Source organism: Schistocerca nitens, chromosome 6, assembly GCF_023898315.1.
Source record: "Schistocerca nitens isolate TAMUIC-IGC-003100 chromosome 6, iqSchNite1.1, whole genome shotgun sequence".
NCBI classification, from domain to species: Eukaryota; Metazoa; Arthropoda; class Insecta; order Orthoptera; family Acrididae; genus Schistocerca; species Schistocerca nitens.
Genome location: NC_064619.1, coordinates 327,872,269 through 327,899,939, shown reverse-complemented (window position 1 = coordinate 327,899,939; position 27,671 = coordinate 327,872,269). Strand labels below are relative to the sequence as shown.

Genomic DNA, 27,671 nt, shown 5'->3' with positions numbered 1-27,671 from the left:
TGTGGCTAGGAATTGGTCGCATTGAGAAAGGATGTTGGCATTTACAGCAACAGTCCACGTGGTCCTTGGTGCTGATGTGTTAACTTCTATTGACGTACTTGTACAGAAATAGGTGTGGCAGGAGTTGGTTGAGCTGATGGATTTGGTACTACTGATGCAGTTGATGATCCTGTGATATTGGGGATACTGACTATTCGAAATGTAAAGAAAGCAGGGAGGTGCGGAAGATGGCGACTGAAAGACCAAAGGCCACTACGAGTGTAGGTAGTACTAACAGCGGAACGCCCATCGTAATGTAACGGTCGCTCATTTGCAGTTGAAATGAAGACGGCTACAATGATAGAGATGAGGAACTAGATGCAGCAGTGGTCACTAAAAATGGTGGAATTGGTGCCGAGCAGCCCAAGTGCCGTCAGTGCACTGAGGTCACGTAGATGACTAATGACGGACAGGAGAAGATCAACAGAAGGCTGCTAACAGTGTCCTCGACAACGTCGACGCACAAGATAGCAGTATTCCAGAGCACGAAAAGTACAAATCCTTAGAACAGCTCTATCCGGCTGGATTGCTGAAGAGTTCCTTCAGTGGAACTGTTACACTATGTGATCAAAAGTATCAGGACACCTGGCTGAAAATGATTTACAAGTTCGTGGTGCCCTCCATCGGTAATGCTGGAATTCAATATGCTGTTCGACCACTCTTGGCCTTGATGACACCTTCCACTCTCGCAGGCATACGTTCAATCAGGTACTGGAAGGTTTCTTGGGGAATGGCAGCCCATTCTTCACGGAGTGCTGCACTGAGGAGAGGTATCGATGTCGGTCGGTGAGGCCTGGCACGAAGTCAGTGTTCGAAAACATCCAAAAGGTTTTCTATGGGATTCAAGTCAGAGCTCTGTGCAGGTCAGTCCGTTACAGTGACGTTATTGTTGTGTAACCACTCTGCCACAGGCCGTGCATTATGAACAGGTGCTCGATCGTGTTGAAAGATGCAATCGCCACCCCCGAATTGCTCTTCAACAGTGGGAAGCAAGAAGGTGCTTAAAACATCAATGTAGGCCTGTGCTATGATAGTGCCACGCAAAACAACAAGGTGTGAAAGCCCCCTCCATGACAAACACGACCACACCATAACACCACCGCCTCCGAATTTTAGTCTTGGCACTACACACGCTGGCAGATGACGTTCACCAGACATTCGCCATACCCACACCCTGCCATCGGATAGCCACATTGTGTACCGTGATTCGTCACTCCACACAACGTTTTCCCACTGTTCAATCGTCCAATGTTTACGCTCTCTACACCAAGCGAGGCGTAGTTTGGCACTTACCGGCGTGATTTGTGGCTTATGAGCAGCCGCTCGACCACGCAATCCAATTTTTCTCACTTCCCGCCTAACTGTCTTAGTACTTGCAGTGCATCCTGATGCAGTTTGGAATTCCTGTGTGATGGTCTGTATAGATGTCTGCCTTCAACTGTCGGAGGTCTCTGTAAATCAACAGACGAGGTCGGCCTGTACGCTTTTGTACTGTTCTTGTCCCTTCACGTTTCCACTTCACTGTCACATCGGAAGGGATGTTTAGTAGTGTGTAAATCTCGCGTACAGAGGTATGACACAAGTGATACCCAGTCACCTGACCACATTCGAAGTCCGTGAGTTCGCGGAGCACCCCATTCTGCTTTCTCACAACGTCTAATGACTACTGAGGTCACTGATATGGAGTACCGGGCAGCAGGTGGCAGCACAATGCATCTAATATGAAAAACGTATATTTTTAGGGGTGTCCGGATACTTTTGATCACATAGTGTGTGACAGACTTGTGCCCCTCTTTTCAGCTCTGCAATGAGGTGGAGTATTTGAAGTGATCGATGTCTGTGGTAGTCAATATCTCATTGTAAAACGTAAACTTTCATGGTTGAATATGTCATAGTTATTATGATATTCCGGATCGTTATGTCGTGTTCAAATGAATTTCTTAGAGAAACCCAGTGTTGCGTTTCCTTCGGCAAAGGATATCTTACGGTTCTTATTATTGTCAACGTCATACCCTAGTCCACTACTGAAATTCAATATATTTAATAGTAAATTTGTACCTAAATCGTTATACATAAAATTCCATTTACAAAAAGGAAGGCATGGATACTTAAATGGATTAATATAACATCTACGAGGAGAAAAGAGTTTTATATTATAAATATCCAGGAATATACACTTCATGAAAGAAGTTAATAATGTAGGTAATCATAATATTAATACGTGAACGTCAAAAACTTAAGTGCTGATTTTTAATATTAATTATACAAGGAGACGAGTAAAACTTACATAATTCGAAAGGAACTTTGCCATAGATGTGCACAAAAAAGATCATGTACGAGAGACAAAAAGAAATAGACACACATGAGAAAAGTTTTTTCTGCATCCTTTCACATTCCTACACTCCATCGTACCAAGCAAGGTGCTGTGGTAGAAGTTACACACGAAACTAACAACGTTTCGTAAAATTGCATTCTAGGGATGTTTAAAAGTCGCATATGGTTCATTTGCAGTAAACACACATACCGGGTAGCTACAGTGCCACAACTGCTAAATCGTTGTCGTTGTCAGCAGAGGAAAACAAAAAGATCGTAGTAAAGAAGCCTCCGGTGTCAACACAGACGTAACGTTATTTACTGGCGTTATTTTTTCGCTTGCTTTTGTCTAAGAGTAAACGGAACTAATTTTTTGTTCATGTATCGCCGTTACCACAAAATCTGGAGTAAATTCCTTATTTTCAGTTTCTTCATTTTGAATAGCTGCAACTTCCCTTATTATAAGGAAACTGTACCTGTTTTAGGTCATGCCTCAAAGAAGAACATTAACGGGTCGGACGCAAGACGAAGAACTAGAGACACAGGAATAACGTGGACAATGATAATGACACTTCTGTTGTTGTTTTCAAAGATACATTCAAATGAGCACTGAACGTAATTACAAATAATTCTGAGAGCTATAATTGCGGTTTCATGAATTTATAGTGCAAATTTTGTAATGGCAAACATTTTGCATCTGAGGTTACTTCAAGCGATACAAAGGCATTCACATTGTGTTGTCATAAGGGAAAAGTTAGGTTGACGCCGTTAACATAAAATTTATTACTCAGCGCACTGTTTCAAGGACGGACTTCAAATGATCGAACAGTTAAAGAGGACTCAAGCATTTTTTCGATAATATTCGTAGCTACAATGCAGCATTTGGTATGGCCAGTTCTGTGGCTAAAATTTCAGAACCAGTTTTTCGTGCTCTTTTCCTCAAAGCGTTCAGATAAAAGCTTAAAATCTTCATAGTGAAGAACTAAGAATCTGGATAAGAAAAAATGTCAGATTACTTTAAACCTCACTTTCGTTACTTTATAAACACAATTGATCGAATTCCGACCACAGGCCATACTAGTCAGATTAGAACTGTGTGGGATATTGTGAAATGAGACACAGGAGGACCAATCAGGACACAAGATATTATCACAGTTAAACGAATGACAATGTTGTGGGTGATAATTCATAAGTTGCGATTATTTTTAAGAACCACTGTCTAAATGTAACACAAATGGGATTAAATGGTTAATTTGAAGAAGCAACAGAATACATTAAAAATGTCATTACAGAAAATTTTAAGGAGCTGTAAGTAGACCGACACTCTTCGCTGAAATTAAGAGAACTATAATTGTTCTCTAAAATAAAAGTTTATGAGCTGTTGATGGAATTTCAAATAGAATTCTGAAGAGCTGTTTCGACTTAATAGCCAACGTCCTTAGCTATTTATGCACAAATAATTTTTCCAGGCTGATTGCAATACTTCATAGTAAAACCTCTTCATAAGACAGGTGATAAGAAAAAGTTAAATAAATATCATCCACTTTCCTTACAGAAGCTTTTATCCATAATATTCGAAAAAGTAACGTACTCAACAGTAGTCTCATATTGACAACTTCCACAAAAAATAACCGATATCAGTTGACAAAGGTCGATTTGCCGGAAACGTTTTTGACAACTCTTCTGCGAGCTGCAAAAGGGGTCTGTTTCTGCGAAATTTGATTAAATCAGGCATAGCTACCAGACTGCGTTAAAAACCTTGAAAATTAATTAAAAAAACAGGAGTTATTTTTGTTATGAAGTAATCTATTTTTTGTGATCTGCCCGAAGCATTCGTTGTGTAGATCATGTGGCTCTCATACATGTCCTAAGCAGATTGGAAGGAAACGCTGGGTATCTCCAAAAATTCAGTCGACCACGGAATAATAGACTGGAGTCTTTTGATAAGAGAGTCGATACCTAGCATTTGTTAGAGGGTACAGATATTGGACGTGTTATTGCTCTTAAACATGTACTTTGTTATACATGGTGAATAAAAACTGCTGCACGCTTTAATTTCAGATTTTTATTATTTGGATAAAGACATGAGCACTACCCGGGATTCAGGACTCTAATCCCATCTTCAGGTGCTACTGCAACAATTAATGACGACTTAATAGGACACAAAACGACAATTACCAACATTAAAAGGGCTTTTAAGGCTGTAAAACGCCAGTAGAACCTACCTCAATTACGTACGACCGTATTGTACAAGTTACACAGAAAAATTACCAAATTCTTCCAGTAATATAAGAGAGCCTGTTGCGGGTCGACCGGTAAGACTCGAGGTAAACAGGGTTCGACCTAAAAAGCAAGACAAAAACCATATACATGCACTCATAGACTGATTTACTACGAACCGCCAAAGACGAGGCATGGACTTGAGAAACCAACATCGGGCATAAATGCCGTTACAAACAATTAAAATACCAGTTGCTGAATTACAAAAAATTACTTACCATGTAAGTGCTCTGTCAATCGCATGTCGAGTACTCCCAGCATGACCTGTATAACTGACCGCCGCGCGGAGCGCAAGCGCGCGCTCCAGTACACACACGCCATTAAGAGGCCGTCTATGAGTGGATGTTTATGGATTTAGTACCAAATGGTTCAAATGGCTCTGAGCACTATGAGACTCAACTGCTGAGGTCATTAGTCCCCTAGAACTTAGAACTAGTTAAACCTAACTAACCGAAGGACATCACAAACATCCATGCCCGAGGCAGGATTCGAACCTGCGACCGTAGCGGTCTTGCGGTTCCAGACTGCAGCGCCTTTAACCGCACGGCCACTTCGGCCGGCGATTTAGTACCGTTTACCTCGATTCTTACCGGTCGACCCCGCAGTTTTCATGCCTGATCGCACAGGCTCTCTCATCATACTGGATAAATTTGTTAATTTTTCTACAGGTCTTGTAAAGGGTGGCGCAGATAAAAGTACTCGTGAAAGTATAAAGGAAATGGAATGAAATTACAGAAACGGAGAGCTGAAATTCATTTACCGTTTATTTACAATAAGAAATACAAATGAAAAATACATTTATAGAATATGCTGAAACTGACGCCCTGCAACATCAACACTCCGCTGTACACGTCTAAGCAGTCTAAGCAAATTCAGATACGCCCGATCTAAAGTTCGGATATCGATGGCGGCAACTTCGTGGCTGATATTGCCTTTCAGTTCCTGTGCTGTTTTGTGGATTTTTTTCACACTTTGCTCTTCAAGCGTCCCCAAAGGAAAAAATTACATGTTGTTAGAGCCGCCGAACATGGTGACCTTAAATGTTTGCTGACTGTTCGTTGCTCAGTGGAGACATCATGGACTTTTTCAAGGGATACCTCAGACATGTGACATGTTGCCCCGTCTTGCTAAGAAGCAGACATATTCAGTGATTTGAGCACAAAATGTATCAGAACTGTCCGTATATGCAACCGTGTTGAGGGTAGCGTCAAAAGATATCGGTCCAATGATGCGCGTTCCTGTTACGCCGCACCAAACGCCGATTTTTTCATCATGAAGTGGTTGCTAAAACACGATGTTTTGGTTATCCGTTACCAAGTACCTCGTGTTCTGTGAATTCACATGACCAAAAAAATGAAACCATGCTTCATCACAGATGATGTAATAGAAAGGGTCTAACAAACCATCGTTCATATTATACAAAAGCCACGTGCAGTACTCTACATGTCTTTTACTATCATCTTCCTGTAATTGCTGTGCAATCGTCATACGATATAGCTTCAAATTAAGACTTTTCCATATCAACCGGCAACTCCTATTTAGATGCGACTGCTGGGACAATTCACGTGTAGACTTCTTTGGGCTCCGAATAATTCTCCGGCGAACGTGTGCCATAACTTCTGGTGTGCGAACTGTAGAAGTTCTTTGCCGTTTTACATTTTGCACAGATCCGTAAGTGCGCCAATTTTTTGTACAGACTCAGTATTACTCTCATTGCTGCTAGTGCTCTATCCGACCGGATACTTGACCCCGAAAATTTCGCGAGTTTCATTAATCGAACCTGTTTTCACATACGCTTCCACAAAGTCAATTCTTTCTTCTATCCAGAAAATGATTTTGCAGACCGCAGAAAGAAACGGCTAACTTCAGTGACGAAATAGACAGAAATGCTGACAGAATGCTGCTAACAATCGATTACTGCATAAAACTGTCCGTTGTTGTGGCTGTTCACTCGACTTCAGAAGTCGAAATGTTGCATTCATGTTCAAGGGGGAGGCGGGATGCTACTTTTCACTGTACTGCCCTGTACGATTTGGTCGTATGCAACTAAGGCACGATCAGTGATGATTTACAGCCTTAACGGCCCTTTTAATATTGATTAATTTTGTTTAGTATCCTATTTACTCTTCATAAATTGTTACGACAGCACCTGAATATGAAATTAAAGTCCTGAAACTCATGTAGAGTACATACATTTATCCAGGCAAAGGAACGTTAAAATTTTAAAATTGCAGCGGATTTTATTCGCCATGAACAATCTAAATAACATATTTCCTGGAACATTGTTCTACGAAAACAGCGGTAACAGGTGTATCAATAAAATTTGCTAAAAACAGCCTTGATCGCATAGATATTTTATTTAAACTGGTGACCGGTTTCTATCTATTGCACTTTGGTCATCTTCAGACCTTTTACTTCATGATGGTGACAGGAGCTGGGCTGGCTGAGCAGGCTGCTCTAGAGGGATATAATCGACTGCGGATGGCAAATTTTATTACTCTAAATAAACGTTGTAGATGTTCCAAAAAAATTGGCTCTGAGCACTATGGGACTTAACTTCTGAGGTCATCAGTCCCCTAGAACTTAGAACTACTTAAACCTAACTAACCTAAGGACATCACACACATCCAAGCCCGAAGCAGGATTCGAACCTGCGACCGTAGTGGTCGTGCGGTTCCAGACTGAAGCGCCTAGAACCGCTCGGCTATTCCGGCCTGCTGTGGATGTTCCACTGAGAATTTATTACGCACATTATTGTTTCGCAGGCTTTAAAAGCTGACACGGATTTATTTTCCAAAACCGTTCGCCATTGCAAAGTGTGGCCCGGGAGTGAGTGGTTGTGTTTGGTGATGTTCTGCAGGCACGATGAGCAGCGGGCTGTTCTGCCTGTGCTTCGGCAAGCCGCGCTTCTCGGTGCGCGACGACCCGCAGGCGCGCGTCGGCGCCTGCTGCGTGGACCTGGTGATCGCCGTGGGCCAGCTCTTCACCGTCGTCTTCTGCCTCGTCGGCTGGGGCTGGAGCATCTGGTGGGGGCTCATCATGCTGCGCCTCGCACGTGAGTCACCTCTTCTGCCTCCCTTCTCGCCGTAGCACTGCGCGGCCATACAGCCTCTCCAAGTCAGAAGTACGTAGATGGTAGAGATTCCTAAGTACCGGGTGATCAAAAAGTCAGTATAAATTTGAAAACTTAATAAACCACAGAATAATGTGGATAGAGAGGTAAAAATTGACACACATGCTTGGAATGACGTGGGGTTTTATTAGAACAAAAAAAAAGTTATCGGCCCTTTTTTCTTCGAGGAAATGAGTGATTCTGGTTTTGTAACTGCTACCGTGACGGGTGAGAGGTACGCCGATATGTTACAGAATCGCATCATCCCCAGCCTGGCTGATAAACACCTGCTGGAACGTACGATGTTTATGCAGGATGGCGCTCCACCCCATGTTGCTAGACGCGTGAAAGATCTCTTGCGCGCGTCGTTTGGTGATGATCGTGTGCTCAGCTGCCACTTCCGTCATGGTTGGCCTCCCAGGTCCCCAGACCTCAGTCCGTGCGAATATTGGCTTTGGGGTTACCTGAAGTCGCAAGTGTATCGTGATCGACCGACATCTCTAGGGATGCTGAAATACAACATCCGACGCCAATGCGTCTCCATAACTCCGGACATGCTTTACAGTGCTGTTCACAACATTATTCCTCGACCACAGCTATTGTTGAGGAATGATGGTGGACATATTGAGCATTTCCTGTAAAGAACATCATCTTTGCTTTGTCTTACTTTGTTATACTATTTATTGCTATTCTGATCAGATGAAGCGCCATCTGTCGAACATTTTTTGAACTTTTGTATTTTGTTGGTTCTAATAAAACCGCATGTCGTTCCAAGCATGTGTGTCAATTTGTACCTCTCTATCTACATTATTCCGTGATTTATTCAGTTTTCAAATTTATACTGCCTTTTTATCACCCGGTACACAAAGATGACAGAAGCCATGGGCTAGCGATATGTACACAAACAGATGGCGGTAATATAAAAGGGCGGTACAATGGTGGAGATGTCATTTGTACTCAGGTGATTCGTATGAAGGGTACTTTCCGACCTGATTACGGCCGCAGGACGGTAATTTGCAGACTGTGAACATGGAATGGGTTGGGTTGTTTGGGGAAGGAGACCAGACAGCGAGGTCATCGATCTCATCGGATTAGGGAAGGATGGGGAAGGAAGTCGGCCGTGCCTTTCAAAGGAACCATCCCGGCATTTGCCTGGAGCGATTTAGGGAAATCACGGAAAACCTAAATCGGGATGGCCAGACGTGGGATTGAACCGTCGTCCTCCCGAATGCGAGTCCAGTGTCTAACCACTGGGTGAACGTGGAATGGTAGTTGGAACCAGACGCGTGGGACATTACGGAAATCGTTAGAGAATTCAATATTCCGGTATCCAAAGAGTCAAGGATGTGGAGAATACCAAAGTTCGGGCATTACCTCTCCCCAAGGACAACGGAGTGGCCGACGACCTTCACTTAACAACGGCTTTTCCGTAGTTAGGACAGTGTGGCAGAATTCGGCGTTAACGGGCTGTGGCAGCAGACGACCGACGTGAGTGCCTTTTCTAAGAGCACAACATCGCGTGCAGCACCTCTCCTCGGTTTGTAACCATATCGATTGGACCTCAGACGATTGGAAAACCGTGGCCTGGTCAGATGAGTCCCGATTTCAGTTTCTAAGAGCTGATGGTAGATTTCGAGTGTGGCGCAGAGCCCACAAAGCACTGTACAAGCTGGTGGTGGCTCCATAATGGTGTGGGCTGTGTTTACATCGAATATGGACTGGGTCCTCTGGTCAAATTGAATTATTTGGAGACTATTTGCAGCCATTCATGGGCTTCATCTTCCCAAACAACGACGGAATTTTTATGGATGACAGTGCACCATGTCAGCGAGCCACAATTGCTCGTGATTGATTTGAAGAACATTCTGGACAATTCGAGCGAATTATTTGGCCACCCAGATCGCCTGACATGAATTTCATCGAACACTTATGGGACATAATCGTGAGGTCAGTTCGTGCACAAAATCCTGCAAAGGCAGCACTCTCACAATTCTGGACGCCATAGCGGCAGAACGCCTCAACATTTTTGCAGGGGACTTCCAAAGACTTGTTGAGTCCGCGCCACGTCGAGCTGCTGCGCTAAGCCGGGCAAAAGGACGCCCGACGCGGTATTGGGAGGTGTCCCATGACTTTTCGCGCCTCATTGTAGTACAGTACTGGACTCGCCAGGATAGCCGAGAGCACTAAATCGCTGCTTCCTGGAATCGGGTAGGCGCGCCGGCCCCGGATCGAACCCGCCCGGCGGATAAACGACAAGGGCCGATGTGCCGGCCAGCCTAGATATGGTTTTACGCGGTTTTCCACGTCCCGCTAGGTGAATACCGGGCTGGTCCCCATGTTCCGCCTCAGTTACACGGCTCACAGACATCTGAACACATTCACACTATTCCATGGATTCCACTCGACGCAGACAGTTGGGGTACATTATTTCCGTCCCGGGGTGGCGTCAGGAAGGGCATCCGGCCACCCTTACACATTAACATGCCAAATCCGATTAACGATGGCTGACCCTGCGTAACTGCGGGACAAGGCTCAAGCGATAGATTGTAGTACAGTAATGGATTACATTTGGAGATTTTGAATGAGCTGTAGCCATTTTGGTTTTCGGGTGATCATCTGTACCATTATTTTCCACCGTGCCAGCCGCCCCCTCCTATCATGCCTTCGCTAGCTAAAATGAACGACTTATGGGCATAAACTATGTATAACACTTAATTTACCGCTCTTCCAGGTCGATCAAGCAACACATCTACTTTGCACTTCAATGTCCTACAAGCCTACCCTTTTAATGGCGTGGTACCTCTGGTAACAGGTTATACGTCTACATCTACATGCATACTCTGCAAACCAACGCAAAGTGCATAGTATAGGTTTCTTTCCATAGTACCACATATTAAAATTTCTTTCCGTGCCAGCCGCGTGTACAGTGCTGGAAGAATGATCGCTTCAATCAGACCTGTTCAGGGATCAGCTTGTGCAAGCTGGCTCGCACTGATGCCTCATCATTGAGCAACCGAGCGGCTCACGGCGAGTAATGGAAGAGGAAGGGGAGAGTTGGGGAGGATGAACCTGAACAGTGCAGCTCGGCGAAAGGAATTGTTGTCAACGAGTCTCTTCTAAGGCCGCTAAAAGTTCCATAGAGACGTATCGCTTCTCCGTGGTTATTTAATACCTTCCGTGGCAAATTAAGTTCCTAAATATTAGATTAGATTAGATTTACTTTTATTCCAATTGATCCGTAGTGAGGAGGTCCTCCAGGATGTAGAACATGTCAGAAAAACAATAATACATGACAGATATTTACAACTCAAACAAATAAGCTAATGTACCATTCCACAGGTCCCAAGTGGCATGGTCGTGATTTTTTAATGAACGCTGTATGAAAGATTCATTTTACAAATACTAATGCACTGAACTTAAAATTTAAAAAAATATTTTATTTATTTATAAGGTAATAAACGTGTAATACAACTACTAAATACTTATTTACAATGAACATATTACTGCACTGAACTGATGCAGAAGTTAGATTGTACTTACACACACACACACACACACTTATTTACAATGAACGCATTACTGCACTGAAATTGTGCAGAAGTTATATTGTATATACAAATCAGTTGGTTCAACTGAGAAATTCATCAATGGAGTAGAAGGAGTTGTCCATTAATAAATCCTTTAGGCTTCTCTTAAACTGAATTTCATTGGTTGTTAAGCTTTTTATGGCTGCTGGCAAGTTATTGAAAATGTGTGTTCCTGAATAATGCACACCTTTTTGTACAAGACTAGGTGACTTTAAATCCTTGTGAAGATTATTCTTATTTCTAGTATTGATTCCATGAATTGAGCTGTTGATCTGAAAACTGAAATATTTTAATGACAAATTTCATTAAGGAATAAATATATTGGGAAGCAGTAGTTAGTATCCCTAGTTCCCTAAACAGGCTTCTGCAGGATGTTCTTGAGTTCACACCACATATAATTCTTACTGCACGTTTTTGTGCCCAGAAAACTTTAGCTTGGCTTGATGAATTGCCCCAGAAAATAATCACATATGACATTATGGAATGAAAGTAAGCATAGTATGCCAGCTTTTTCATTTTTATATCCCCTATGTCTGACACAATTCGCATTGCAAATAGAGATTTGTTAAGACACTTCAGCAGTTCTGTGGTGTGCTCCTCCCAGTTGAATTTATTACCAAGCTGTAATCCCAAGAATTTAACACTGTCCACTTCTTCTATCTGCTTGTCATCGTATGTTAGGCATACACTCGTGGGACACCCCTTACAAGTTCTGAACTGCATGTAGTGTGTTTTTTCGAAGTTTAGTAACAAAGAATTGGCTAAGAACCAGTGATTAATGTCCACAAATATTTTATTAGCTGACCTTTCTAAGACTACACTGTTCCATTGACGAGAAATGACAGTGAAATTAAACTTACAATTGTATTAATTAATGAAGGAAGGAACATGGTGCAGTGAAGTAAAAAACATTTTATTTGTTACGATTGGTGTCGCCTTATGATGGATATCGTTTCCGGACGAAGCTTAAATTGATATCAATATGTATTTTGTGACTATTTTATTCGCACACAGGACACTGCATGTCAATGAATACTAGTTATTTTGCTTCTCACTAAAATATCAACGTCGTTGTCACTTTCTGAGCACTGCTAATTCGACGATAAGCGTTTAAATTGAAGACTTTCAGTCAACTTCTGTAGATACACTCCTGGAAATGGAAAAAAGAACACATTGACACCGGTGTGTCAGACCCACCATACTTGCTCCGGACACTGCGAGAGGGCTGTACAAGCAATGATCACACGCACGGCACAGCGGACACACCAGGAACCGCGGTGTTGGCCGTCGAATGGCGCTAGCTGCGCAGCATTTGTGCACCGCCGCCGTCAGTGTCAGCCAGTTTGCCGTGGCATACGGAGCTCCATCGCAGTCTTTAACACTGGTAGCATGCCGCGACAGCGTGGACGTGAACCGTATGTGCAGTTGACGGACTTTGAGCGAGGGCGTATAGTGGGCATGCGGGAGGCCGGGTGGACGTACCGCCGAATTGCTCAACACGTGGGGCGTGAGGTCTCCACAGTACATCGATGTTGTCGCCAGTGGTCGGCGGAAGGTGCACGTGCCCGTCGACCTGGGACCGGACCGCAGCGACGCACGGATGCACGCCAAGACCGTAGGATCCTACGCAGTGCCGTAGGGGACCGCACCGCCACTTCCCAGCAAATTAGGGACATTGTTGCTCCTGGGGTATCGGCGAGGACCATTCGCAACCGTCTCCATGAAGCTGGGCTACGGTCCCGCACACCGTTAGGCCGTCTTCCGCTCACGCCCCAACATCGTGCAGCCCGCCTCCAGTGGTGTCGCGACAGGCGTGAATGGAGGGACGAATGGAGACGTGTCGTCTTCAGCGATGAGAGTCGCTTCTGCCTTGGTGCCAATGATGGTCGTATGCGTGTTTGGCGCCGTGCAGGTGAGCGCCACAATCAGGACTGCATACGACCGAGGCACACAGGGCCAACACCCGGCATCATGGTGTGGGGAGCGATGTCCTACACTGGCCGTACACCACTGGTGATCGTCGAGGGGACACTGAATAGTGCACGGTACATCCAAACCGTCATCGAACCCATCGTTCTACCATTCCTAGACCGGCAAGGGAACTTGCTGTTCCAACAGGACAATGCACGTCCGCATGTATCCCGTGCCACCCAACGTGCTCTAGAACGTGTAAGTCAACTACCCTGGCCAGCAAGATCTCTGGATCTGTCCCCCATTGAGCATGTTTGGGACTGGATGAAGCGTCGTCTCACGCGGTCTGCACGTCCAGCGCGAACGCTGGTCCAACTGAGGCGCCAGGTGGAAATGGCATGGCAAGCCGTTCCACAGGACTACATCCAGCATCTCTACGATCGTCTCCATGGGAGAATAGCAGCCTGCATTGCTGCGAAAGGTGGATATACACTGTACTAGTGCCGACATTGTGCATGCTCTGTTGCCTGTGTCTATGTGCCTGTGGTTCTGTCAGTGTGATCATGTGATGTATCTGACCCCAGGAATGTGTCAATAAAGTTTCCCCTTCCTGGGACAATGAATTCACGGTGTTCTTATTTCAATTTCCAGGAGTGTAGATTTCGTTCCCTTCATTGTGGAAAAAAGTTGCCCGCGAGAATATTTAGGTCCAAATATCGACGTGATTGTAGCTGCAAACTTATGAAGTTGTGGAAATTTATGTTGAAGAAATTTTTATACAAGTCTACAATTCTAATGGAACCTATCATTCAGATGCCTGTCACACTGCAAGTCTATCAGTTGTAGCTTTAGCTAGACACACCAACTGTGTTGCCGCAGTGATCACACCGGTTTCCGTCAGATCGCCGAAGTTCAGTACTGTCGGACTTGGCTAACACTTGGATAGGTGACCGTCCAAGCCTGCTGAGCGCTGTTGGCAAGCGAGGTGGACTCAGCCCTTATCCAGTGACGACTATCAGCTGAGGATAACACGGTGGTGGGTCGGTACCATTGGGCCTTCCGGGCCTGTTCGGATGGTGGTTTTAGCTACTAGCTAGGCATCCTTTGCTGGTGTGTTATAAATTGATACTGGTGTGTCTGACGTCGCACTAAAGTTATAAACCCGGCCATAGTGCTGATGTCCGTTGATTTTAAAAGTGCTACTCTCCACTTGAAGTATTGTACTATTATTTTTGCACGCTTGCATTTAAAAATACGGCGAAGTCAACATATTGCCATTCCTTTAAAGACAGTGTACAGTTTCCACATCCCCTGCGCTACATGATGTCTGACAGCCGCACTTCACCGCGAGCGCTCACTGCCCAGGCGGCGAGCGAGCATGAGTGATAAGGCTTGTGTAGCCTCCTCCTGAAAAGGCCTGACTTAAATGCCTCTGAACTCGCTGTAGCTAGTCTAATCTTGCCTTCGCAGTCACTACGGGAGTGATAGGTAAAGGCTCTGATTCCTCACTTAATACTGACTCTTGAAACGTAATAAGTAGGCTTTCGCGGTATAGTTGGCGCCTACCTTCAGCCTTCTGCTAGTTAAAGTTTTTCGCATTTCTCTGACGCTTTCTCGTGGATCAAATAAACCTGTGAAGAGTCGTGCCGTCCTTCTTTCTTCACATGCAGTGTCTTGTGATCCCATGTTAATCTTATTCGGCATGGATCCCACACACTTGAGTAGTATTCTAAGATGGAACAAACAAGTAATTTACAACCAATCTCTTTTGTAGTAAGCGATGACCTTGCTGTCTGGTCTCCTTCTCCAAAAACAACCCAACCTCTTTTGTAGTCAGACCGCACTTTCCCAGTGTCCTGCCAATGAACCGAAGTTTGCCACCTGCTTTACCTACGAGTCAGGCTACAAGACATTCCATTTCATATCTCCATAAACCGATACAATTGCAATTTGGAAGAACGCTTGCAAGCGTATGATGAAGATGTGACTGTCACGGTGGCAGATATCGATTTTGTTTGCGCCGATGACCACTACAAGAGATGAATGGCATAGATTTCGTGTATACCCTGCCAAGCAATCTCCATTTCAAATGATCAATGTTTCAAATGATTTGCTTTTTTAAATTAAATCATGGGGCTAGAAAGGTGAGTACTGCAGTCAGTCTCTGTTTTTGTGGTCTTCCATTAGGATTTTGGGGACACGCCAAGCATAAAATTTGCGATAACCAAGCTTCTCCGTCACAATTTCATGCGCCAATCTCCATGAAATTTGGGGAAAATATTACGAAAGTTCCGTAATCGCGAAACTAAGATTTTCACGAATTTTGTCGTTGATTTTCATCACCAGTTTGTCAGGCACAAGGCTAGGCCTACCACTGCGATCCTCAACGTAAACACTGGTACGGCCATTTTTAAAACAAGTGCAAATGGTTCAAATGACTCTGAGCACTATGGGACTTAACATCTGAGGTCATCAGTCCCCTAGAACTAAGAACTACTTAAACCTAACTAACCTAAGGACATCACCCACATCCTTGCCCGAGGCAGGATTCGAACCTGCGACCGTAGCAGTGGCGCTGTTCCGGACTGAAGCGCCTAGAACCGCTCGGCCACCGTGGCCGGCAAAACAAGTGCACCATTGCCTCACTCGGCTTTCACTCATTGTTCCTTTTCCGAACTCATGACAAAGGTCGCGATAACAATCAGTTGGTATGCAGTTTTTTGTAAATAAAAACCTAATCACAGAACGCAAATCATAAGTGTCGGGATTTTCTATTGAAGCGCACATTCTGACACGTCATAGAAAGGAAAGAAGAAGAGAGACAGACCACACGCTACCACCGCTGGATGCATACTGACAAGGGAACCTCCCCATCGCACCCCCCTCAGATTTAGTTATAAGTTGGCACAGTGGATAGGCCTTGATAAACTGAACACAGATCAATTGAGAAAACAGGAAGAAGTTGTGTGTAACTGTGAAAAAATAAGCAAAATATACGAACTGAGTAGTCCACAGGTCGTATAGGCAACATCATGGACAAAATGAGCTCAGGAGCGTCGTGGTCCCGTGGTAGCGTGAGCAGCTGCTGAACGAGAGTTCCATGGTTCAAGTCTTCCCTCGAGTGAAAATTTTATTTTCTGTATTTTTGCATAGTTATTATCTGTCCGTTCGTTCATTGACGTCTTTGTTCACTGTAATAAGTTTAGTGTCTGTGTTTTGCGACCGCATCGCAAAACCGTGCGATTAGTAGACGAAAGGACGTGCCTCTCCAATGGGAACCGAAAACATTTGATCGCAAGGTCATACGTCAACCGATTCCTCCACAGGAAAACACATCTGATATATTCTATACGACACTGGTGACGGCATGTGCGTCACATGACAGGAATATGTTGTCGACCCACCTAACTTGTACACTTGGCGAAGGGGTAAAAAGATTCTTCTACCTTGCCCGATTTAGGTTTTCTTGTGGATGCGATAATCACTCCCAAAACAGTGATGAAACATAAGAGTTTGTCACATAAACTGAAAATAAAAAATTAAAATTTTTACCGACGGTAGACTTGAACCTAGGACATTTCGTTCCGCAGCTGCTCACGTTACCACGAGACCACGGCGCTCCTGCATTCTCAGTGTCCTTGACATTGCATATCTTCCCATGAACTACTCAGTTTGTATATTTTGCTTATTTTTTCACAGTTCACACAACTTCTTCCTGTTTTCTCAGTTGATCTGTTTTCAGTTTTTCAAGGTCTATCCACTGTGCCAACTTATAACTAAATCTGAGGGGGGTGCGATGGGGAGGTTCCCTTGTGAGTGTAGGGACGTTATGGCACCAAAATGGCGAATGTAGTCCCACCCACCCCCGCAACAGACCGAGACGTCTGTTACCTTCTGGATAGACCTCGTATTTATGTTCACCTGAAAAACCGTAAATATTCTGAGCCTATGCGTCGCAAGAGGAAAACTGAGGAACAATTGACAATTATGTTTTCCATATTTACGCTCTTTAAAAAGTTATTTACACTAACTGAATGCATTAAACTAAGTCCACACCGGACGAAGGAAACAATAGACCTATGCTAAAAAATCTATTTTGGACACCTTAATAGTGAAAATACAGAAAGCAGTTTGTGGTGCGGGATTGGGGAGCGGGGATGGCTCGTCAAAGGAATTCACGCTTGCGCGCTCATATATATAATTATTATTATTATTATTATTATTATTGGTGTTTTGCCCTTAAAGAGCGCATTTGGACTAAACTACATGGCCAGTTCCTTTTGCTGCCTTCCTTGCTGCCCAAACTTCCCTCATTCGCTCGCTGTGTTTCTGTTTCTGGTCCTCTGTCCATGCTTCTTGTCGGCTTTGTGTCTTCGGCTTCATCTTGATTGCCTTTTTGGTTGCCCATATTTCTTTCGTCTTCTGGCTGTGATCTTGCTTGCGTTCTTCGGTCCATTTTATGCCTGTTCGTTTGTCACATTGTATCTCATGTAGTTTACTTTTCTTAATGATGTTTCTGAATTTTATTCTGTCGTTTATTGTGTCTGCTGTTATGTTGAGTTGGTTCAGGTCGTTTTCTACCTCTGCCACCCATTTGTTGTTTCTAGTGGTTACCCAGTCAAAGATCTGTTTGGTCAGCCTGTGTGATGGCATTCTGTATAGGTGTCCATAGAATTGTAGTCTGCGTTTTCTAATCTTTTCTGTGATTGTCTCCGTATGTTTGTACAGTTCCTCTGTAGGTTTCTTGATCCATATTCCATTGTTGTTAGTTGCGCCAAATATTTTCCTAAGTATTTTCCGTTCTACTTTTTCTAATTATCTTATACGTGTATGCCCTAGGATTAGTGTGGTCTCTGCTGCATATAGTGCCTCGGGGAGCACCACCGTGTCGTAATGGCGTAATGGCGTAATCTGGCTTTTTGTGAGATAGACTTCTTGTTGTAATGATTCCACACTACTTTGTATGCCTTGTCCAGTTTAGTCTTTCTTTCTTCGTTTGAGTCTCTGTTATGTCCACTCATTTGTAGTGTTCCACCGAGGTATTTGAAGTTTGCCGTTTTGTAAATCGTGCCATACTTTGTGTTCAGAGATGAGAGTTTCTTTGTGCTCATAAACTGTGTCTTTTCGTAAGAGATCTGTAGTCCAGTTTTGGAAGCGATTTCGTGCAGTTTTTCAATAGCGTCTTTTGTTTCCTTTATACCTTTCGTGACAATCGCCAAATCGTCTGCAAAAGCCAGGCATTTAATCTGTAGGTTTCCTAAGGTTATCCCCTGTTGTGATGTTTCCCATTCTTTTATGACCTTATCTAACACCAGATTGAAAAGGAGAGGTGAGAGGCAATCGCCTTGTCGGACGCCTGTGCGAATTTCAAAGGGCTCTGATAGTTCCACACAGAACTTTACTTTGGAGGTCGTGTTGGTTAAGGTTTGCTCTATGATAGCCCGTGTTTTGTTGTCTACTTTGTATTCTGCTAGAATTTTGAAGAGAGTTTTCCGGTCGATAGAGTCGTACGCCTTTTTGAAGTCAACAAAGGTAATGATCAGGTTCTGTTTGTGTTGTAAAATCATTTTCAGGTTCCAAATTTGTTCCGCACAAGACCGCCCTTTACGGAAGCCTGCTTGGTATTCCCCAATCAAGTGGTCGGTCTGGCATTCTAGTCTGTTCAGTAAAGCTTTAGAGAGGATCTTGTATGTGACCGGTAGTAGGGATATTCCTCTGTAGTTGTTCGGGTCGGTCTTGTCACCTTTTTTGTGTAGTGGGTGTATCAGGGCAGTTTTCCAGTCGTCAGGAATTTTCATGGCCCTCCAGATGTCTTCCAAGATCCTGTGGATGTCTTTGGTGAGTTCTGGGTCTTGTAACTTCCAGATTTCCGCGATGATGCAGTCTTCTCCTGGTGCTCTACGATTCTTGAGTGACTTGATTATTTCTTTAACTTCTTCTAGAGTTGGAGGTTCACTATCTGGATTGTATGTGCTCGTTTCTGTCATCATTTCTTCCATAGGGGGGTCCGTGTTGAGTAGTTTTTCAAAGTACTTTGCCAGAATGTCACAATTGTTTTTGGTATTGGTTTCTAGGGTTCCATTCGGTCTTCTGAAGCACAAGTTGGGTGGTTGATATCAAGTCATATTTTCTCTGAACGTTCTGTAGAAGTTTCTTGTATTGTTCTTCATGAAGTCCGATTCGATCTCTGTCAGTCGCCGTTTGTCATACTGTCGTTTTTCACTGCGAATGATTTTGCTTGATTGCTTCTGTGTTTTCAAGAAGTTCATCCAATTCTCTTGGGATTTATGGCTACTAATTTTTTTCCATGCACTGATTCGTTGGTCAATAGCTTGGTCCCATGTGTGGTTCCACCAACGGTGTTTCCGTGTGCGTGGTGCTTGTGCTAGTTTCATGGCCTCTCGGATTCTTCGTGAAAGTTGTGTCCAGTCTGTCGTTTTCTCCATTTTAATTTTGTGTAATATTTGTGTCTGGTTTAAAGTAACGTATTCTGGATCTGGTCTAACAATTTTGTTCCTCTGGAGCTTTTTCTTGGGCAAAAGACGAATCCTGATCTGTAGTAGGTGGTAGTCTGAGTTGAAGTAGCCTTTACGGGTGTCTATGTTCAAAATTTCTTTTTGTGAGTCTTTCTGGACTATTACGTGGTCGATTTGCAGTTCTTAATTTCCGCTGGGGAATTTCCATGTGGTAAGTTTTCGTGTTGGTTTCTTGAATTTTGTTGACATAATGACGAGGTCGTGGCTTTTGCAAAAGTCTATCAGATGTTTTCCGTTTTTGTTGGTGCCCTTGTGTGGAGTATGTTTTCCTGTGATATGTCTGTATATCTTTTCCGAGTTTAGCGTTGAAGTCTCCCAGTATTATTTTGACTCTATGTGCAGGAATTTTTCTGATAGTTTCTTCCATTGTCGTCCAGAAGTCATCAATTTCGTCCGGGTTTTTCCTGTTGTAGTCATTAGTCGGTGCATGTGCGTTGATTATTGTGTAGGATTTATTGGCTGATTTCACTGTGATGGTGCTGATTCTTTCGTTTGGTGACGAAAAGTCGATTATGTTGTCCGTGATGGACCTGTGTACTGCAAATCCTGTGCCAAAAAGCCTTAGGTTTTTTAGTTGTCTCGATGGTTTTCCTTTGTATATTCTGAAATTCTCCGTGTTGAAATGGTCTTCGTCTGTGAATCGTGTTTCTTGCAGTGCACATATTTTGATTTGAAATTTTTCGAGTGTGTCTGTCAGTTGTTTCATCTTTCCTGCCTTCATCAGTGTGTTCACGTTGAGTGTGCCGATGTAGTGTTTGCGTTTGGTCTTTAGGGAGTTTGAGAAGCTCCGATTCTTCTCATGATGTCCGTGAGCCCCCGGAATCCGATCCCAGTCTATTGACTGGGGCCCGGGGTAATGAGATTTTTCTCGTTGTACCATCATGATGCTTAGTAGTTGGATGTATGGCATGCTGCCGACTACAACCTGACTTTCCAGATCAGGAGGTTGGTTGAGGCCGCCACTGACATGTGGAGCAGACGCCTTTTGTAGCCGCCCACTGTGGGAACAGACGCTACTAGTAGTTTTGGTCCGCCCCGAGTATTTCATTTCCTCGGTACCACCTATATATATATATATATATATATATATATATATATATATATATATATATATATATATATATATATAATGTCGTGTATTCATGAAGGTTTCTTTCAAGAAAATGATTTAAAAGCCGGCCTTACGTAGAAGTATTTCAACACTAAAATTTTATTTATATAGCGTTTGTATACATACTATATACTATTGTACATCTTTTTTATGTGAGTTCAAGCGGCTTCAAGGCGCGGTGTACAACGCGAATGAGCGTGAATTCCTTTGACGAGTCATCCCCGCTCCCCAATCCCGCACGACAAACTGCTTTCTGTATTTTCACTATTAATGTGTCCAAAACAGATTTTTTTAGTATATTCCTTTCCCCAAGAGCTAGGGAGTGTCGCGGGCCCAGATTGTTCCAGCGCATGGGCACCGTGGGAAAAGGTAGTGTCTGCAAAGAGGAGAATGCGAAGGAGGAGGCGAAAAAATTCAAAAAGTTAAAAATGAGTATCATAGACTAAGAATAGTTTGTAGAAAAGCGCTAGGCAAAACCGCGCAACACTACCCTGAAGACAGGGCGTTTCCTCTTTTGTAGGCTCAACTGACTTCGCCATGCTCTCTCATAACAGCCGACGGGTGAGTCATTACACAGAAATTTATTTTCTAGCTGTTGTGGCCATATAAATAATATCACATTCTAAGGTTTTGATCGTTGCCTTTTGTCAGCCCGCAGAGGTCTCCCACAGACATACAGTATAGAGAGACATTTCCTTATCTGTTCCAGAATTCTTTCTGTGAATAGGAAAGAGAAGGTAACACTGTAGTTAAATGCCCCATATATTTAACCTCGCTGATGTTACAGAACGCCCCAACTATTTTTGCGAGAAGGCACCCTACACACTCATTTTGCAGGATTCCTTTGCTTCCCTCCCCTGACTCCATAAATGAATAATACATCAGCTTCACCCAGCAGCAGGGTGTGCCACTGTTCTAAACGTACTGGCGATTTAAAACTTTGTGCCGGACCGGGACTCGAACTTGGGACTTTTGCCTTTCTTCCGGGAGTGCTAGACCCATAAGGAATGCAGAAGAACTTCTGTGAAGTTTGGAATGCAGGAGATGAGGCAATGGCGGAACTGAAATTTAATTGGTTGTGAGGCGTGCTTGGATAGCTCAGTTAGTAGAGCACTTGTCCATGAAACGCGCAGATCCTAGGTTCGAGTCTGGTCTGGCACACTGATTACACTTGCTTGTAAGTTTCAATGTATTAGTTTAATTCACCACTTTCGTCGAGCAATTCTTCGTTATTCGAATGCGTTCTTCCACATTTTGGACCCAATCAGCTTTTAGTGTATAAAATACAATTCTCGATCTATGAGATGGCTCACGTGGGCTAGGTGGAAAACACAGTACAACGTGATCTCAGATTTCTCAGCTTGCAGCCTTGTTCGTTAGTAATTTTGCACAAAATTTCGACAATTTCAATAGCTGTTTTGAGCGCAGATCTCGATTGCTGTCTGTCCATCAAGCTTTCTTGGCATCCACAAAAAAAAAAACATTCCGAGTCTCTGCTCGGCACAACTGAAAAAAGACACCTATGGAAATTACCAAAATGTTGCCATTTTATACAACATTCACCCTGCTTCAAAGTTGGAAAGCTGAAGATTGTAACTTTCGCTGATAAAGCACCATCTATAGCTCTTGTTTTGCCTCGATACACATAAACAACATACTAGCTCAAGTCAACGATTCCAGCAGCATATATCTTTTCCGTAAGAGCTTCAGTATAGCGACTAACTGCAATATATTATGCCCTTAATCTTGCGTTACATTTTATCACCATATGAAATTGTCAAATGATGTATACTCTGGAATACTAATTTGTGAAACAGGAATCATTTCCTTTAACTATAACCGCCGCTACATAATAATAATAATAATAATTATTATTATTATTATTATTATTATTATTATTATTATTATTATAAACAATAGTTTCTCGTTAATATGGAAGAGATGGCTATATTGTATCGGCTCCAAATTCGTACCAGTACTGTAAAATATATACCTCTTGTACAATACGACTTTTAGAGAGATCAGCATGAACTACATATGCTTCTTGGAGCCATACTGTCAGCTATAAGTTCTGTGTGTTGAGGAACAGAACGTCTAACGACAATGTTGCTTTTGCTATTTTGTTATCTAACTTTTTGGGTACATGGCGAAGAGAATTACTGTTATAAGGTAACTGCCAACATAGTGTTTTATTTGTGGATGACCAAACATGAAATAACCTTAGCTTTGAGACAATCACGAATCTGTATTCAGGTCTGCATGGCGAGCAACAAAGTGGGCTGAAAGTGTCCATCCAAGAAAAACTAACGGAAACAAAGGAAAAATAAATATAGGATTATAGCTCCACCAGTCAAAAGGAAGGGTTTTGGAGAGACTGCGCAGAGGCCACCACAATTATTCATCAGTAAACTAGAGAATTGGAATAGCAAATTGTGCGAAGAAGAATGAATGGAAGAAATGGTCACTGCATGAAATATAAAATATGGATTCGCGCGAGGTGTGCAGGGGTGGGGAAAGGAGGGAAAAAGTTGTATTGCAATGCCTGTAAATATTGATGTAAGAACTAAAATGTGGAACATTTCCTTAAATGTAGTCTAAGAGATATCTTTCAGCTCAGGAACATTAACTGTAAGGGTGGTACAATGTATGCATCAATTTGTACCACTTCCAAACGTTTAGAAAATTGTGTTTAGTGTGTTTACTTTCATCAAATTTCCGTTCTTTGAATCAGATACCACGAAAAACATCCTGTCGCTGAAGCTGCTGCGTAGCGAACATAATAGCGAGCATTACTGGTGCCCGAGGTACAACACTTAATTGGCGCACCCCGTACCCGCCCTCGACCTCTCCCCGGCATCCAGGATACGACACTACACTTTATTAGCGCCCCCTCCCTCCTTGCAGAAACACACACAGTAATTTAATGTATAGAATTTTTACTCTAATAAAAATATATTTTCCGGGAGTTTTGTTTGCCTTGGAGACCATTTGGTGTCCCTCTGCGAACGGCGCACGGAGTATGATAGACCCCCCTGTTACTTCAATGAGTTCAAGATGACATCGTTTAAATAATAATTTACCGTTCAATATACAATAATAAATAAAATCTCAAAAGTGTTACAGTTTAAGTGGGTGGAGCGGGGGAGGGGGGCACTCTCCCAGTCACTGTTCAAAATCTTTGATGGTGAGATATAGTTTATGCTCCCCCCCCCCCCCCCCCCCGCAAAAAAAAAAAAAAAAAAAAAAAAAATACTTAGACATATATATGATATACTGGCAATATAAAATTAGTATTTTGGTTGACAGCAATTTTTGCTTGAGACTGCATCAAACCGCCTCCTTGAAGTTACTATCAGCCAGTATTAAATAGGCGTACTGTATAACAGTCTCCTAGTGCGACAAACTGTGGGGAATGAGTGCCTGAAACTTTCAACAAATTGGTATTACATTGTTAACAATTAACCACCTGACCTGCGTATTAAAATACCGCTCAAAACAAGTTTTGTACCACACACCTGATTTTTTTAGCTGAAATTTTATCAGTACTCTTTTGAGCACAGGGCATTGTTACAAGGGGGTACCCGAAAAAAGCCGAAATAATGTTGCCGTGGGCGGAGCTTGTATATTTCTGCCGCCAAGCGCGTATAAAGTCAGTTCAGTGCCGCCTGTGTTGTCGACATGGCTTGTTCTATCTGTCTGTCTGCAGTGATAGTTTTTGATAGCATTGTTTTGTTCTTGTTTCGTTTTTTATGATGGCAAGTTTAAGTGAACAGCGAGCAGCTGTGAAATTTTGTTTGCTACTCGGTAAAAATGTGGCTGAAACTGTTTTAAAGTTGATAACGGCTTACCAAGATGACGCTATGGGAAAAACTCGAGTGTACGAGTGGTCGCTCGATTTCAAAACGTCGATTGATGACAAACCTCGTTTCTGGACGTCTATCAACCGTCCGAATCGACGAAAATATTGAAAAAAATTCGATGGCTTGTGCTCGCAGACCGTCGATCAAACGTCAGAGATTATTGGGTTATCTTGGAGCTCGGTGTTCGTCAAAAAAACACTAGATTTGTGGCAGACAGTAGACTAGTTCTTCCACCACGACAACGCATCTGTACACACAGCCATCTTTGTTAGTTTTTGGCTAAATATGGCATGGTTCCACTGCCCCATGCACCTTACTCGCCTTATCTGGCTCCACAGGACATTTTCTAATTTCCACACATGAAAAGAGACATGACAGGACACCGATTTGACAATATTGGAGTAGTCAAGTGAAAAAAAACGAGGGAGGAGCTGTCAGCCATTTCTAAAAGTGACTAAAAAAAATGTTTCGAACAGTGGAAGAACCGGTGGGACAACTTTATTAGTTGTAATAGTGAGTATTTTGAAAAGAATAGGGTTCTTTTGTAAACAATTTGAAAATATATAGCTTTTAAAAAAATAATTCCTGTTTTTTGGGTACCACCTCGTATGTTCAGTTTCATGAAGTTTACTTTCATTTCCGCTTCTCTTGAATCTACATCCACACATTTTTCTTTTTCAAATAATATTTTTATTAAGATACGACCCAAAGGGTTTGTAAAATAGTATCATCATAAAAATAAGTGGTTTAACTATGGCCGATTGATATAGCAGTCTATTCACAAATTGTCGCCGAATGAAGTAGAACGAATTTGTTTCCGAGAAGCAGGACCTATACCTATAAAATTACTTCCCATACAGGGGGGGGGGGGGGGGGGCGAAATGTTTCTAGCCTAACAAATAAAGAATGACAGAAATTTCATAATACCAATTTATTTTTCAAAATATTACCTGTGTACACTAATGCACTTGTGGGCACGCTCAGATAACTTTTGCAAACCAATCAAATAAAAGGTCTTCAATTTCGATTCCAACCAAGCGTTCACAGCATCAATCACTGCATCGTCATTGTCAAATCGCCGTTCTTTGAGGTCTTTTCTTAGTTTGGGAAAAAAGAAAAGTCTGTTGGAGACAAATCTAGAGAATATGGTGGATGACGTACTGATTCGAATCCGCAGTCATGCAGTTCCCAGTGTTGCGAGGGCTTTGTGCGCCAGTGCGTTGTCCTGATGGAAAAGAACGCACGCGCCAATTTCCCATGCTTTTTTTTCATTATCTCTTCTATCAAATGGCGCAGAAGGATGCAATAATAAGATGCGTTGATAGTTACACCTTTTTGCAAGTAATCCACCATAATTACCCCTTCTGCATCCCAAAAGAACGATGTCATCACCTTACCGGCTGATTTTTGCACCAGGAATTTTTGAGGTACGGGGTGAAAGCTGTTTCCATTGTTATGACTGTTGCTTTGTCTCAGAATCAATGTTGTGAACCCACGTTTCGTCTATTGTCATATACCTTGCAAGAAAATCGTCTTCATCGCTTCAAATTGGTGGATGATTTCTTCACAACACTGCGCACACTCTCGTCTCCTATCTGCGTTCAAGTCTTTCGGGACCCACTGAGATGAAACTTTCTGCATTCCAAAAATATCCACAACAATGCCAAGAGGACGCCCATGGGATATTCCAAACGTGGTTTCAATGTGCTACAACGTTGTTCGATGATCCTGCAAAATCGTATCGTGAATTGCAGTCACTCTTTCATCTGTGACTACGGTGACAGGCCTTCTGCTCCTTGGCGCATCTTCCACACGCAGTCTTCCACGTTTGAAGTTGGACACCCAGTTTTCCTCGGCTGCATACGACGGAGCACTGTCCTTAAGTGTATTCCGCATGTCCTCCGCAATTTCCTTGGGCGTCATTCCCTTCAAATGAAGATATTCAATCACAGCACGGTTCTTGTGTCTCCCGATATTCGCCATTTTGTTTACACTGCGGTGTACAACGCATCCTAGCGATAAAACTAACAAGCTGGAGACGCGAAATTTGACTTGCATGCCCACTCAAGGTGTTCATAAAAGTAGGTGGTGGTGTTTGTGCGAACGTTACGGAAAATATCTCGGGCTCTCTTCGACCGCTCCTCGTATTTACGACTTTCTCTTTCTGGAATAACATAGCACCTACAAAACACAAATTCCCGGGCGATCGTTAGTCTATACGTGTATGGTTAAAGGTTTTGCTGGAAGACGTATGTTTAATGCTTACTCGTTAACCTGTACGAATCTGATCAATCGCTGTGTGTGTTGCAGGGAAGAACCGGCGGTTAGAGGCTCAGGCGGTGCAGGAGGAGCAAGGAGCAGCGAACGTGGCGCCAGCTGCCGCTGCTGCGGCGGCGGCTGCCGCTCGTCAGAACCACGACGTGGAGCGCGCTCGGCGCTAGCCACCCGATTCTGCCTCACGTCACTTCGCAAACACTCAGACATTATTTTTGTACTACAGAATTACTATAAAAGTAGCAACACGCACAACGACAAATTTTGTAACCACACAAATTCATTTGAAAATATGTGTACGCAATTGCTCTAATAAACATTTTGAATAATTGTGTCGGCAAATAAATTAACCTGTTTATCATATAAATCATTTCTGTTGTGTCTTTCTTCAAGCTTACAAAGCTAACATTTGAATAATCTAGAGCCATCACCGCATCTCTTTTTTTGTAATTAACTCACGATCAGTTAATAACAAAAGTCATTTTGTAGCTCACTGGCAGGTTTATTCCTACATGCCAAATGTACTAATAGAATGCAGTGTCCAATCACGGCATGCCAACCAAATCTCTCCACGATACAAGTGATTTCAAGCGTTACAAATCAGCTACATAATTCAATGTAGATAATTATTTTTGGTAATATGTTATT

The 27,671-nt window shown here is 43.0% G+C and overlaps 1 protein-coding gene across 1 annotated transcript in view; it reads left to right on the top strand.

Moving 5' to 3' along the window:
• LOC126262863 (uncharacterized) overlaps nt 1-27,353 on the top strand; it is a 523,085-nt gene extending 495,732 nt beyond the window's left edge. Inside the window, exons 6-7 of the mRNA XM_049959729.1 lie at nt 7,493-7,687; nt 27,060-27,353. Of these exons, the coding sequence (XP_049815686.1) occupies nt 7,493-7,687; nt 27,060-27,190 (326 nt within the window). The 3' untranslated portion in view covers nt 27,191-27,353. The remainder of the gene's footprint in view (nt 1-7,492; nt 7,688-27,059) is intronic.
• Nucleotides 27,354-27,671: the final 318 nt, after the last annotated feature.